Source organism: Salmo salar, chromosome ssa13, assembly GCF_905237065.1.
Source record: "Salmo salar chromosome ssa13, Ssal_v3.1, whole genome shotgun sequence".
Classification (NCBI taxonomy): Eukaryota; Metazoa; Chordata; class Actinopteri; order Salmoniformes; family Salmonidae; genus Salmo; species Salmo salar.
Genome location: NC_059454.1, coordinates 55,612,123 through 55,626,165, shown reverse-complemented (window position 1 = coordinate 55,626,165; position 14,043 = coordinate 55,612,123). Strand labels below are relative to the sequence as shown.

The 14,043-nt window shown below is 45.3% G+C and overlaps 1 protein-coding gene across 3 annotated transcripts in view; it reads right to left on the bottom strand.

Moving 5' to 3' along the window:
- Window positions 1-553: 553 nt before the first annotated feature.
- Window positions 554-14,043, bottom strand: part of LOC106567442 (clathrin interactor 1) — a 32,756-nt gene continuing 19,266 nt past the window's right edge. The window contains exons 2-12 of one of the 3 annotated variants that reach the window (XM_014136701.2): window positions 12,460-12,564; window positions 9,527-9,623; window positions 9,306-9,414; window positions 6,260-6,433; window positions 4,987-5,167; window positions 4,582-4,825; window positions 4,079-4,160; window positions 3,406-3,483; window positions 1,636-1,907; window positions 1,307-1,472; window positions 554-1,204 (exon numbers count right to left, since the gene is read on the bottom strand). In XM_014136701.2, coding sequence (XP_013992176.1) covers window positions 834-1,204; window positions 1,307-1,472; window positions 1,636-1,907; window positions 3,406-3,483; window positions 4,079-4,160; window positions 4,582-4,825; window positions 4,987-5,167; window positions 6,260-6,433; window positions 9,306-9,414; window positions 9,527-9,623; window positions 12,460-12,564 — 1,879 coding nt within the window. In that variant the 3' untranslated portion in view covers window positions 554-833. The remainder of the gene's footprint in view (window positions 1,205-1,306; window positions 1,473-1,635; window positions 1,908-3,405; window positions 3,484-4,078; window positions 4,161-4,581; window positions 4,826-4,986; window positions 5,168-6,259; window positions 6,434-9,305; window positions 9,415-9,526; window positions 9,624-12,459; window positions 12,565-14,043) is intronic. The other 2 variants (XM_014136702.2, XM_014136703.2) reach the window with 2 other exon arrangements.

The window sequence follows — 14,043 nt, the reverse complement described above, 5'->3', positions numbered from 1 at the left end:
ACAACAAGCACAACTGCATTTTATGGATGACAATTTGAAAATACCGTGACAAGATCCTGAGGCCCATTGTGTGGCATGTGACCAACATATTATTTCCAGTCATGTGTGAGCCAGGGCCTAATGAATTTATTTCAATTGACTGATTTCCTCATATGAACTATAACTCAGTAAAATCAATTAAATGGTTGCATGTTGTGTTTATATTTTTGTTCAGTATACATAGGTAACTGGCAAAATTTAGGAAACACCTTAATAAAGTGTCTTAATAGGGCATTGGGCCACTAAGAGCCACAACAGCTTCAATGTACCATGGCATAGATTCTACAAGTGTCTGGAACATTTTGGAGGGATGTGACACCATTCTAACACAAGAAATTCCATCATTTGGTATTTTGTTGATGGAAAACAGTCTCAGGCGCCGCTCCAGAATCTCCCATAAGTGTTACCTTGGGTTGAGATCTGGTGACTCGGCAATAGCATATAGTTCACATCGTTTTTATGCTCAGCAAACCATTGTGACCACTCATGCCCTGTTGATGAGGGTATTGTCATCCTATGGGTGCATAGCATGGTAGCCAAAATAATGGCTTTCCCAGCATTTGTATACATGACTCTAAGCATGATGGGATGTTAATTGCTTAATTAAAATCAGGAACCACACCTGCTTTCAATATTTACTATTTACTTTAAGTGTTTCCATTATTTTGGCAGTTACCTGTATATATTAAGAGTAGGGATTGAAGGGTAACACCATCAGATATTTTTCAAGTATGAGCTTTTCCTTCAAAATGGTGTATTCTGAAATGCTCTTCCACACAAATCCTTCAGCGCTCTCATTTCCCGAAGTTGACGAAGTTTGCGAAGGCATCTTGTTTGGGTTGCACCATGGCAGGGTTGACCATGGGCTGCCCCATGCCCATTCCTGGCATACCCAGGGTGCCTTGCAGGCCCATGCCTGCGGGGGCCACGCCCATGTTCATTCCCATGATTCCCTGATTGACAGGCATTCCTCCCATTCCCATGGCACCCATCCCCATGGTACCTGTTGCCATGGTGGGAGGCATGCCCAGGCCTATGGGCCTGGCGGGCATCATGGGGTTGGTCGGAGCTCTGATGGGTGTGGCTGTGGGCTGGATGTTCATATTCAGGCCTCCAAAACTCTGAGCCAGGTTGATGGGTGACTGGACTCCTGGAAGCAGGGGATCTGAAATGAAAAAATTAGGTGCTATTACTGTCATTTCAATCTCCCTGCAGTGAATTGACACCCAACAAAGAGAAAAGTAGAGAGCTTGAGTTAATAACAGACCTTGCTGTAACATATTGAGGCTTGGCTTACAGTTGGCCGACTGCATACCAGGAGACAGGAAGTCCAGGCTGATGTTGACGCTGGGGTCCGACCAGGTGGGGGGGAGGGAGGGCTTCTGGAGTCCCATGTGCTGCGGCAATAAGCCCCCCTGCATTGGCCCAAAGTTCTACAACAGCCCAAAGAAGAGACAAGACATTTGTCTATCCTACAACCACACAACATACATCCTTCTTTGTATTCACAACGTAGACATCTTCAGTGATAATGAGGCACCTCCATCTGTAACATTGACTGGTGTAGTGAGATGGAAGCCTGTGAGCCACCCGTACCTGTGATCTGGAGATGGGCAGGCCGGTGTTGGCGGCGCCCACACTCTGGCTACCACACATGGAGAAGGTCATGCTTTGGGAGGCGCTGAGGGAGGTGCGATTGGAGCCCATTAGGTCAAAGAGCTCAGCTGATGGCGTGGTGGGGGCCGAGGATGGGGGAGGCTGGATGCTACCAAACAGGTCTGTGATTGGCTGAGACGGAGGAGTGGTGGCCGGAGGACTGGAGAAAGCATTCCAGTCCCCAAACTCACCGTTCCCATTGGACCCTGGCTCTACGGAGAGAATAGAGGATCATTTAGAAAATGAAAGAATTCACCAGATTCATATCGATGAATCTCTAACCACATTTATACCAACGACTTTAAATAAAACAATTTGTTTTTTCTTTGAAAAAATAAATGAGTTGCTGTGCTTATCTTAAAATCTTTTTTCCCCAAATAAGTAAAGATTTTATTATCCACAGTGTTCAGTTTGGTTTTTCCAAGTCAACTTGAAGAGAAATGAATAAGGCATACATGTCCCATTTCTTCTGAAAGGGCGATGTGCACCCTGTCAGGCAGGGCGGGTGAACAGTGAAGGTAACAGATATCGCCCCGAGGGGAGTACCAGCACACACAGCCCAGTGCTGATGGGACCTGACACAGGACAGAGTGTGTGCTAACACTAGGGCCAGAGGGTACTGCATGGGAACACACACCACACACACCTGGCCCAGAGGGCACTGCTTGAGCAGGCACACACGCGCACACACACACACACTCACAAATCCAGGGAGGACTCTGACAATGACTAATTAGCATACACTGAGTGTACAAAACATTAGGAATACCTTCCTAATATCGAGTTGCAGCCCCTTCTGCCCTCAGAACATCTTCAATTCGTCAAGCCATGGACTCTACAAGTTGTCAAGTTGGCTGGATGTCCTTTGGGTGGTGGTCCATTCTTGATACACACAGGAAACTGTTGAGCGTGAAAAAACCCTGCAGCGTTGCAGTTCTTGATACACTCAAACCGGTGCGCCTGGCACCTTCTACCATACCCCGTTCAAAAGGCACTTACTGGGTCTTTCCCAGTAACCCTCTGAATGGCACACAATCCATGTCTCAGTTGTCTCAAGTCTTAAAAATCCTTCTTTAACCTGTCTCCTCCCCTTCATCTACACTGATTGAAGTGGATTTAACAAGTCACATCAATGAGGGATCATAGCTTTCACCTGGATTCACCAATGTCTACGTCATGGAAAGAGTTTTGTCCAGTGTAAATCCAATCTAGATAGCAGATAAACTGCCAAAGACTTGCTGCTGGGGCCCTCTCGTCTTCCCTGTATACCTCTCTCTTTTCATCCATCCATCCATCCATCCATCCATCCATCCATCCAGAGCAGAGGGTGGAGGATGGGGAGATAAGCTGTGTCAAATGGGAGCTGACAGGTGTCTGTCCGAATAAGGCTCAGGAGGTAGTGACTCATCAATATTTCAAGACCTTCACTTCCACAGGACAGGACAACACGTGGGCTGCAACCACAAACCCCTCAGCAGGAACGGGAGGGGGGGGCCCTCTGGATCCTCTAAATATCTCTGTCATGGGTGCTTCTGTACGATGGTATTCACCTCTTCTGCTCCTAGGTTTATGAAAACATTTCTGCTGGATTTAACCTGACTACTAGGTCATTGGGAAGTGGGGGCGGCCTGCCTAAGATTAATGGTCGGAGCTGTGATACAGAAAGAGGATAGTGTTCAGACAACGGAAAGAGAAAGCGGTGAGACGTACCGGCTGATGAAGGGAGACTGGCTGAGGCAGCTGGGGAGGAGAAGTCAGCAAAGCCACCGATGAGGTCTGAACTTCCACCTGGTTGGCGCGCACGCACACACACACACACACACACACACACACACACACACACACACACACACACACACACACACACACACACACACACACACACTGAAACAGTGAGAACAGAGTGTGACAGTGGAGGTGATGAAGATGTCTTCGTCTTCCTCCCTACCAGAGTGTATGGCTGAGTGTGAGAGACAGGCCCCAGCTGTTTGGTTGGAGGCAACAAGGACACGATGAACAGGGACAGCAGCATCTCCGTGTGTGTGTGTGTGTGTGTGTGTGTGTGTGTGTGTGTGTGTGCATGCAGCACTCCCTTCCCACCAGAGACTGGCTCAGCCTCAGACAGCTGGTCATACTCTGCTACCACACTTCTCTCCTCTAGCTAAGCTGCCTGACACACTGGCCTGACATCTGGGCCTCTTAGGCCTGCCCGCCTCCTGCACCCTGCTCTACTACTCACAGACGATTCTGGAGGAGCGGTTCAGGGCAATTCTATACATCGATGTCTTTGAGCCATCTTGCTTTAGAGTGCCATCACTTTGAATACCAAGCTTTTCTCATTGTCTATACCACTGTGACTCATTAGATAAGTGATGGGTCTTACCTGCTGGTGCCGCCTGACTGGACCCAGAGTCCACCATCAGAAGGTCTGCAAGGCCACTGCTTGAAGTCTGGCTGACCAACGTCTGAAGAGAAGAGAAATAGAATGGCTCTTACACAAGCTGTTCACTTTTAAATGGAGTTGGAATAAAACGGCCTAAAGCTGCCACAAGAGGGCAGCACTAGTCTAGAAACAGTCAGGAATAGGTAGACCGGGAGCGCCTGCTGTTCACTATTCCTGCTGCCATCCACTTCTATCATCTCATTAGACAGTCAGAAGACATGCAACACGGCTTGCCTTCTGTCCCACTGGAAATGATCACCATCTTGTGCTTCAGTCGCAATAAAAACACACTGATGAAAATAGATGCCGCAGACAATTCAACAGTGTTCTCTATAGCCTTCAAAAGCAGGTGCTGCATGGAGTCCATCCCTGCTATAGGCCTACGCTGACGTACAGCAGTGGCCTAGGTCAGTGGTCAGAGTGGTGCACGAGGGCAGTGGTACCTTTGCGTCGTCTGCGTCCAGACTGCTCCTGTCGCCTGTGTAGTGTGCGGCGGCCCCCAGGTCCACGGTTTTGGACGGGACGCCGCCCCGTTTGCGTGTGGTGGTGGTGGTCTCTGTTGCCTGGGTGATCTGGATGCTCTTGGTCGTAACAGTCTCCTCCTCGTCTTTGAACTCCACCCCCGACAGATTCGCTGACCCCGACAACGGCCGGCCGTTCCGCGATACCCTGTCCTCCTCGTTGTCACTGGGGGGGAGAAAGAAAAGCCCCACCAAAAATAAACACATTAAAAAGGGGTGAAGATTATCTTGTACGTGTCTTTCAAGAAGAAATGATCCGTCATTAAGCGGATTTGTATTGACTTAATCAGCATGTTGGCCATTGTGCTTAAATACACTCGGCGGTACCTGATTCTGTCGGGCGAGTCATCCCTCTCTTTCTTGCGGAACTTGTTAATGGTGTCGTCGATGGTGCTGCCGATCTTGTCGCTGATCTCTCCCAGCTTCTCGCTGAAGGGGAAGGCTCCTTTGCTCTTGTCCCAGTCCTCATCCCACTTCCCTTTGGGCTCTGAGTCAAACATTTCTCCCGCTGAGGGCAGAGGGGGGAAACAGGGTTTACACGTGCTGAAAAATCAAGTGTGTTTTGGTACCATTAGCATGTGTTGTAGCTATGCTGAGTGAGCCTCACTTCACTAACATGAGAGGCATTGTGGAAATGCTCTGCATCTATCTGGAATGCCAATTATGATTTGCAACAGATAATTGTTTATTGCGCATTGAAAATGGGCCCCATTGCCAACACAAACATTGCACAGCAACAGTATGTCTGCTGAAACAGAGCGAGCATCCTAGATGAACATCCTAGATGAATGTCTCCCATCGCTGTGGTATTTTGATCCTGTGTGACAAAAATAATTCCCTTCCCTACCACATCATTAATTGACAAATGGGAACTCTCGTTTGACTAATGAAGTGGGAAATCACAGCAGCAAATCAAAGATATCGGGAATCAAAGGGAGGAATCAATGAACGGCGCATGGAAATAAAGTGCAAACTCTAGTGAGTCGTCTCCAACGCAATCCTAATGAAATGGCAAGGGACCCGCCAGCCCCCTTGATTAGATATCGGAATAGCAGATCAGAAAGCAACAAATCATAAAAGGATGTGGAAGATCTGTTCCGTTACATGAATGGTGAGGTTTCTCTCGTACAAACATGATCAGAAATCTCACAGATGAAGATGTGAGAGGAGATAAGACGTGATTGGCCAAGGAGTGAAAACAGCTCTAATCAAAAGATCAATGAGGAGGAGGAGGAGGAGGAGGAGTGAGACGAGGGAGGGAGAGGTCTGTGGGGAATAGAGGTGGGGAATGAGGTGTGATATTCTGGAAGACTTCCGAGTCTGTAGACTGAGGCCTGCAGAGAGAGCGACTCGCAGTGACTCGAGGTAAATCAGTCAGTGTGTTTACTCACTTACTTGCACCTTGTATGTCTGCTTCCAGGGAAAATGCCCCCGCTGACTGAGGGGAACCTCCCTTAGGAACGTTGTGACAGCATCACGTCTATTTCCCCCGGTCTCATTTGTGAGAGCACGGAGCTGACGACAATACCACATTCTCTTCCACACCTTTAACAGAGCATCCCAGATTACGTGCCCTCTCCCACTGCGTGGTGAAACTTACAGCCGGTCTTGCCGAATCCTCCTCCAGTGCTGTCTGAGGACACGCCGATGTACTTGTCCTTGTTCTTCTTGGCTTTCTTCCTCTCCTCCCGGAGCCGGTCGTCATCCTGGACAAACTCCACCATCTCCTTCACCTTCTGACGCACGTTGATGCCCTGGTCCTTCCCACTCTCATCTGGCGACGGTAAGGGGGAACACAAGATACAACAGGATAGGAACCTTAGTATACTAGCATTCACCAAATTAAAAAAGTCTAAAAACATTTCACTTTTGGCTTCACACATTCGTGCCAACATTCCAGGCACCATCGTTTCACTGCCACAACAGGCCTGTCCTGGGGACAGTATTTGTCTCAGCGAGGACTTTATGTAACGGAACCTAGCTGTACTAATGCCATGCACCAAATGCTAATTCTTGAGAGGGAAGCATGAAAAAAGATTAGCGCAACTTAAAATAGCCCTACAGTAAATATGTTGGCCTCCCTATTTAAATGGATGCCGTCACCCAAATACATTTGTTATTGGATTAAGTGTAGTACAAAACACAATATCCAATAATTAAAATACAGAGGCAACTTTACCAGAGTTGTGAATTGCTCAAGATAAACTGAACTTCTAGAGAGAGAACCCACATTTATGGCTACCTATCCTTAAGGGACAGTAACCTTGATGAATGTAATGAGATTTAGGCTTCAATGTACCTAAACATTATCTGAACAAAGGTCCGTGTGCATCTCTAGACAGGCTTGTTTAGCCTATAGATTGACCCAGTCCTAAATGAGCATTACTGGGTAACTGGTCTAACCACATCATGTACATTGAGTCATTCAGTCACTCACTGAAACTACGAACATAAGAGGTCTCTGAGGGTGAGTCGCTTGGCTCTAGGTTCATTTGTGTAGACTGAAATGAAGTTTAAAGCAAACCGCTGTATGTAGTTCAGCTCTGGAAACAAAGTTCTGAGCCACTTCTAACTGTTAGATGTAACTGGAACCAAAATTGTGCCTCCAAAACATTACTTCCCCTGAGAATATTAAAAGTAGTGATGCAATGTCATTCCTCGGTTTTTCATAACCGCCAACAATAAAAGGGATTGTGGCGAAGATGCGCGCGACTCCTGACAATTTGTTGCCACTGATTTTTAAATTTTTGTCAATAGTTTGTAAATCTTTATTAATTCCCAGGTATAACGCAAATATTTATTTAGTCTTATTTATTTAGATCATCAAGTAACCTAGAATGTTTGGTCATGTCTGGTATTTCATTCATGTATATTATTACATTCATGTTGTATCTGAGACTGGTAGACAACACCTGTGCTTTATTGGTTAAGACAGATTTTGCCTGATGAGAGGCATTTCTTTTGGAATGCTGACATTTAAAGTCAGAAGATTGTATGTATGTATGTACAGTACCAGTCAACAGTTTGGACACCTACTCATTCAAGGGTTTTTCTTTATTTTCACTATTTTCTACATTGTAGAATAATAGTGAAGGCATCACAAATATAAGACATGACAACCAACAGTCTTGAAGGAGTTCCCACAAACGCGGAGCACTTGTTGGCTGCTTTTCCTTCACTCTGCGGTCCAACTCATCCCAAACCATCTCAATTGGGTTGAGGTCGGGTGATTGCGGAGGCCAGGTCATCTGATGCAGCACTCCATCACTCTCCTTCTTGGTCAAAGAGCCCTTACACAGCCTGGAGGTGTAGGGTCATTGTCCTGTTGAAAAACAAATGATAGTCCTAAGCCCAAACCAGATGGGATGGCGTATCACTGCAGAATGCTGTGGTAGCCATGCTGGTTAAGTGTGCCTTGAATAAAATAAAAAAATAAAATAAAGAGTGTCACCAGCAAAGCACCACCACACCATCACACCTCCTCCTCCATGCTTCACGATGGGAACCACACATGCGGAGATCATAAGTTCTCCTACTCTGCGTCTCACAAAGACACAGCGGTTGGAACCAAAAATCTCAAATTTGGACTCATCAGACCAAAGGACAGATTTCCACCGGTCTAATGTCCATTGCTTGTGTTCCTTGGCCCAATCAAGTCTCTTCCTCTTACTGGTGTCCTTTAGTAGTGGTTTCTTTGCAGCAATTTGACCACGAAGGCCTGATTCACGCAGTGTACTCTGAACAGTTGATGTTGAGATGTGTCTGTTACTTGAACTCTGTGAAGCATTTATTTGGGCTGCAATTTCTGAGGTTGGTAACTCTAAGGAACTTATCCTCTGCAGCAGAGGTAACTCTGGGTCTTCCATCCCTGTGGTGGTCCTCACGAGAGCCAGTTTTATCTCAAATCTAAAATATATTTTGATTTGTTGAACACTTTTTTGGTTACTACATGATTCCATATGTGTTATTTCATAGTTTTGATGTCTTCACTACTATTCTACAATGTAGAAAATAGTAAAAATAAAGTAAAAATAAAGAAAAACCCTTGAATGAGTAAACTGAATGTGTCTAAACTTGACTGGTACTGTATGTATGTATGTATGTATGTCTCCTGCTGAATCTCTGTCCTTACGACAGCTACAAGGTCTCTATTTGACAGGGACAGCAAGCCATGTTTGGAATGCACACGTTCAGAGTTTCTCACATTCTCTTGACGACATTAGCCTCCAAAGCATGCGTTGTTGTGCCACTGAAAACACAAGGCGAGCTATTCAGGCTATGCCTAGCAAACAAAACATGTACAGAACCCATCAAAGGCTTTTACCTCTGTCAGAGCAAATCACAAATGCGTACAGTTGGTATCCAAAGAGAAACTCAACTTGAAGATTTAAATACTGTTCATATACAAATGTGAAACCAGAACATGATGGAACTGACTCCTCAGTACTCCAGCACTGGAGACTTCCTCCTCACTAATGAATTCTCCTGGGTTTTCCATCTGAGAACCAACAGTCTCACCACTGAGGACATCCTGACTGGTTTAGAAGAGAAGTGTGGGATGGTTATGGAATTAATAAACACCTAGGATTAGGCTTCACACTTTTCTTCGTCGTTCTGTGCTACGCCAGCCCCAAAGATTTCCTTACCGACAAAATGGTAGTTTTCCAAGGAGCGAAGGTCGTAGATGTGTTCCCTCGCACTGGTGACAACTCGCTCCGATCCGTTCCTGATGAGGTATGCAAGTAGTAGTAAGGCCTGGGGGAAGAGGTGCAACACAGTTAGAAACAACACGGCGCTAGGCTTCCTCACCGCAATCAACATGATCGTATGAATGATACATGAGCAGCGGAACGGAGACTCTTCACACCTTGTAAACTCTCCGCCAGTTCTTCTTGTTGTCTTTCAGCATTCTGGTCCACAGCATGTTCATGACCTCGGGGAACTGCTCGTACATGAACGTGGATCTGAGAGGCAGATCAAGAAATACGGATGGGATTAGTGGTAAATGCACAACTAGGGCTGGGCGATATTGCCTAAAATAAATCACATACATACATACATACATACATACATACATACATACATACATACATACATACATACATACATACATACATAGTTCTTTTTCAAACTTATGGGCGATTCACGATGTACAACTCTATTTTTTTTAAACCTTCTCTCTAAATAAACTTTGGTGTACAATGTAAAGTCAAGACTCCGCATTTCAAAAAACAGTCTGGAACAATCAAATTAATTTGCAGTTTGTGAAATTATACCTAGGCTAACTATAAGCCTTCAACAATAAGACCAACTACCGTAATTTCCGGACTATTAAGCGCACCTGAATATAAGCCGCACCCACTGAATTAAAAAAAATAATAATATTTTGAACATAAATAAGCCGCACATGTCTATAAGCCGCAGGTGCCTACCGGTACATTGAAACAAATTAACTTTACACAGGCTTTAACGAAACACGGCTTGTAACAAAAATAAATAGGCTTTAACGAAACATGGCTTGTAACAACAAAAACATTTGAGCTTTAGTTATCTTTTTGCACTGAGTCAATTCCTCACGCTGCTGTTTCCAACGTCTTATCATCGACTCATTAAGACCAAGCTCCCGTGCAGCAGCTCTATTTCCTTTTCCAACAGCCAGATCAATCGCCTTCAACTTGAAAGCGGCATCATATGCATTTCCCCGTGTCTTTGCCATGATGAGGGTGACAAAATGACTACCGTAATCAGAATGATGGGAAGTTTGAGAGCGCTCGATTTAATCTAAACAGTAAACAAAAAAGTTGTTTGACCTTAACCCGTTCGGCAATTTCATTGGTCTTCATGCCACCAAAAAACTGAGCACGTCACAGAATGTTTTTTTTTGGAAGAAAAAAAATTGAAAGTGTGAAAAATCCATATAAATCCATATATAAAATCCACATTGTTTAAGCCGCGAGGTTCAAAGCCTGGGAAAAAACTTGCGGCTTATAGTCCGGAATTTACGGTAATCATTTAATTATTTGATCAAAATAGTTTTACCTGCTTTTTTGCAATAATCACTGATCTGGCTTTCAAGTCAGTCTAGGAAAATGACATTTTTGTTACAAATAACAACATTTGTTACAAGTAACCAGAACCATCCACATCCACCAATAACGACAAACTTCTGGTAGCAGGCATTATTGAACATGAACACAGGTCACATAAACAATCTCACAAGTGAGTAGCCAGCTAATATTTATATTTAAAGTCTAGACAACATGGATCTATTTGCTTGCTAACGAGGTAGAACAGTTGAAAGGTTATGAATATACCCTCCTGTCTGTCTCCAACTGTTTGAACAACATAGCCTGTTCACTTTGTTTAGATGTTGCCTACCTGGATAAGATTACGTTTATTTCTCAGAATGAGAACGAATTGCAAATTCCTTAAACAAATGCATATTTTTATGTTCATTGCATGTTTATAAAACACTGACTAAACAGCTAGCGCATAACAGTCTGTGGCTAAAATGATTCTAGGTGGTACGTGGTAGCGCGGTGCCGCGTGCGACAGAAACTGAGGATTAATTTCCCACAATCATGTTCATTGATACTCCAGTCTTGGTAGGGTCTGCTCTGTTAAAAAAAGTTGGGAGTTGAGACATAAAAAGGGGATTGTTACAAAGGTTAAGTTATTTTCTATTACAGTAAAATAATGTGTCAATGTGTTTCGGTGCCCATATAAACGATTATATGTCTGACCAAACCTCAAACGCAAATAGCGAGTTGAAACTGCTTATTGTCAGAGAGGAAGAAGTGATCTTTCGTGTCTTTGTGAGTGGCAGGGGGAAGGTCTTGGTGTCTGTGTGAGTGGCAGGGGGAAGGTCTTGGTGTCTGTGCGAGTGGCAGGGGGAAGGTCTTGGTGTCTGTGCGAGTGGCAGGGGGAAGGTCTTGGTGTCTGTGTGAGTGGCAGGGGGAAGGTCTTGGTGTCTGTGCGAGTGGCAGGGGGAAGGTCTTGGTGTCTGTGTGAGTGGCAGGGGGAAGGTCTTGGTGTCTGTGCGAGTGGCAGGGGGAAGGTCTTGGTGTCTATGCGAGTGGCAGGGGGAAGGTCTTGGTGTCTGTGCGAGTGGCAGGGGGAAGGTCTTGGTGTCTGTGCGAGTGGCAGGGGAAGGTCTTGGTGTCTGTGCGAGTGGCAGGGGGAAGGTCTTGGTGTCTGTGCGAGTGGCAGGGGAAGGTCTTGGTGTCTGTGCGAGTGGCAGGGGAAGGTCTTGGTGTCTATGTGAGTGGCAGGGGAAGGTCTTGGTGTCTGTGCGAGTGGCAGGGGGAAGGTCTTGGTGTCTGTGTGAGTGGCAGGGGGAAGGTCTTGGTGTCTGTGCGAGTGGCAGGGGGAAGGTCTTGGTGTCTATGTGAGTGGCAGGGGGAAGGTCTTGGTGTCTGTGCGAGTGGCAGGGGGAAGGTCTTGGTGTCTGTGCGAGTGGCAGGGGGAAGGTCTTGGTGTCTGTGTGAGTGGCAGGGGGAAGGTCTTGGTGTCTGTGTGAGTGGCAGGGGGAAGGTCTTGGTGTCTGTGCGAGTGGCAGGGGGAAGGTCTTGGTGTCTGTGTGAGTGGCAAGGTGCACAGTGCACACAGAACAGAAGGAGCAAAGGATAACGAGACCAAAAAAAACTCAAAATGAAATGTGATTCTTGCGATACAGGTCTTTGAAACATGGCGCTAAAATATATGGCCCAGCCATACATATATGGCCCAGCCCTAGGCACAACTACCGGCCTAGTTTTTGTAAATGTGATAGGACAGTGTTGTGCAGTGGTTGTCCCTTACTTGGCGATCTCTCCCATGAGCTGTCCAGAGGGACCCCAGGAGTCATCGTTGGTGGCCTCTCGCACCTTGGACTCGATCTCAGAGTAGTTCATCACCACGTTAGTGCTGCAAGAGACATGAAACATTAGGCTAATATAAGAATCATATCAATAAAAAAACACACACACTGAAAGACACTGGTGGATATATCATATACAGTTGAAGTTGGAAGTTTACATACACCTTAGCCAAATACATTTAAACTCAGTTTTTCACAATTCCTGACATTTAACCCTAGTAAAAATTCCCTGTCTTAGGTCAGTTAGGATCACCACTTTATTATAAGAATGTGAAGTGTCAGAATAATAGTAGAGAGAATTATTTATTTCAGCTTTTATTTCTTTCATCACATTCCCAGTGGGTCAGAAGTTTACATACACTCAATTAGTATTTGGTAGTATTGCCTTTAAATTGTTTAACTTGTGTCAAACGTTTCAGGTAGCCTTCCACAAGCTTCCCACAATAAGTTGGGTGAATTTTGGCCCATTCCTCCTGACAGAGCTGGTGTAACTGAGTCAGGTTTGTAGGCCTCCTTGCTCGCACACACTTTTTCTGATCTGCCCAAAAATGTTCTATAGGATTGAGGTCAGGGCTTTGTGATGGCCACTCCAATACCTTGAAATTGTTGTCCTTAAGCCATTTTGCCACAAATTTGGAAGTATGCTTGGGGTCATTGTCCATTTGGAAGACCCATTTGCGTCCAAGCTTTAACTTCCTGACTGATGTCTAGAGATGTTGCTTCAATATAGCCACATAATTTTCCTTCCTCATGACGCCATCTATTTTGTGAAGTGCACCAGACCCTCCTGCAGCAAAGCACCCCCACATCATGATGCTGCCAACCCCCTTGCTTCACAGTTGGGATGGTGTTCTTCGGCTTGCAAGCATCCACCTTTTTCCACCAAACATAACAATGGTCAATATGACCAAACAGTTCTATTTTTGTTTCATCAGACCAGAAGACATTTCTCCAAAAAGTACGATCTTTGTCCCCTGTGTGCAGCAAACCGTAGTCTGCCTTTTTAATGGCGGTTTTGTAGCAGTGGCTTCCTCCTTGCTGAGCGGCCTTTCAGGTTATGTCAATATAGGACTCGTTTTAAATGTGGATATAGATACTTTTGTACCTGTTTCCTCCAGCATCTTCACAAGATCCTTTGCTGTTGTTCTGGGATTGATTTGCACTTTTCGCACCAAAGTACGTTCATCTTTAGGAGACAGAACACGTCTCCTTCCTGAGCGGAATGAAAGCTGCGTGGTCCCATGGTGTTTATACTTGCGTACTATTGTTTGTACGGATGAACGTGGTACCTTCAGGCATTTGGAAATTGCTCCCAAGGATGAACCAGACTTGTGGAGGTCTACAATTCTTTTTCTGAGGTCTTGGCTGATTTCTTTTGATTTTCCCATGATGTCAAGCAAAGAGGCACTGAGTTTGAAGGTAGGCCTTGAAATACATCCACAGGTACACCTCCAATTGACTCAAATTATGTCAATTGGCTTATCAGAAGTTTCTAAAGCCATGACATCATTTTCTGGAATATTCCA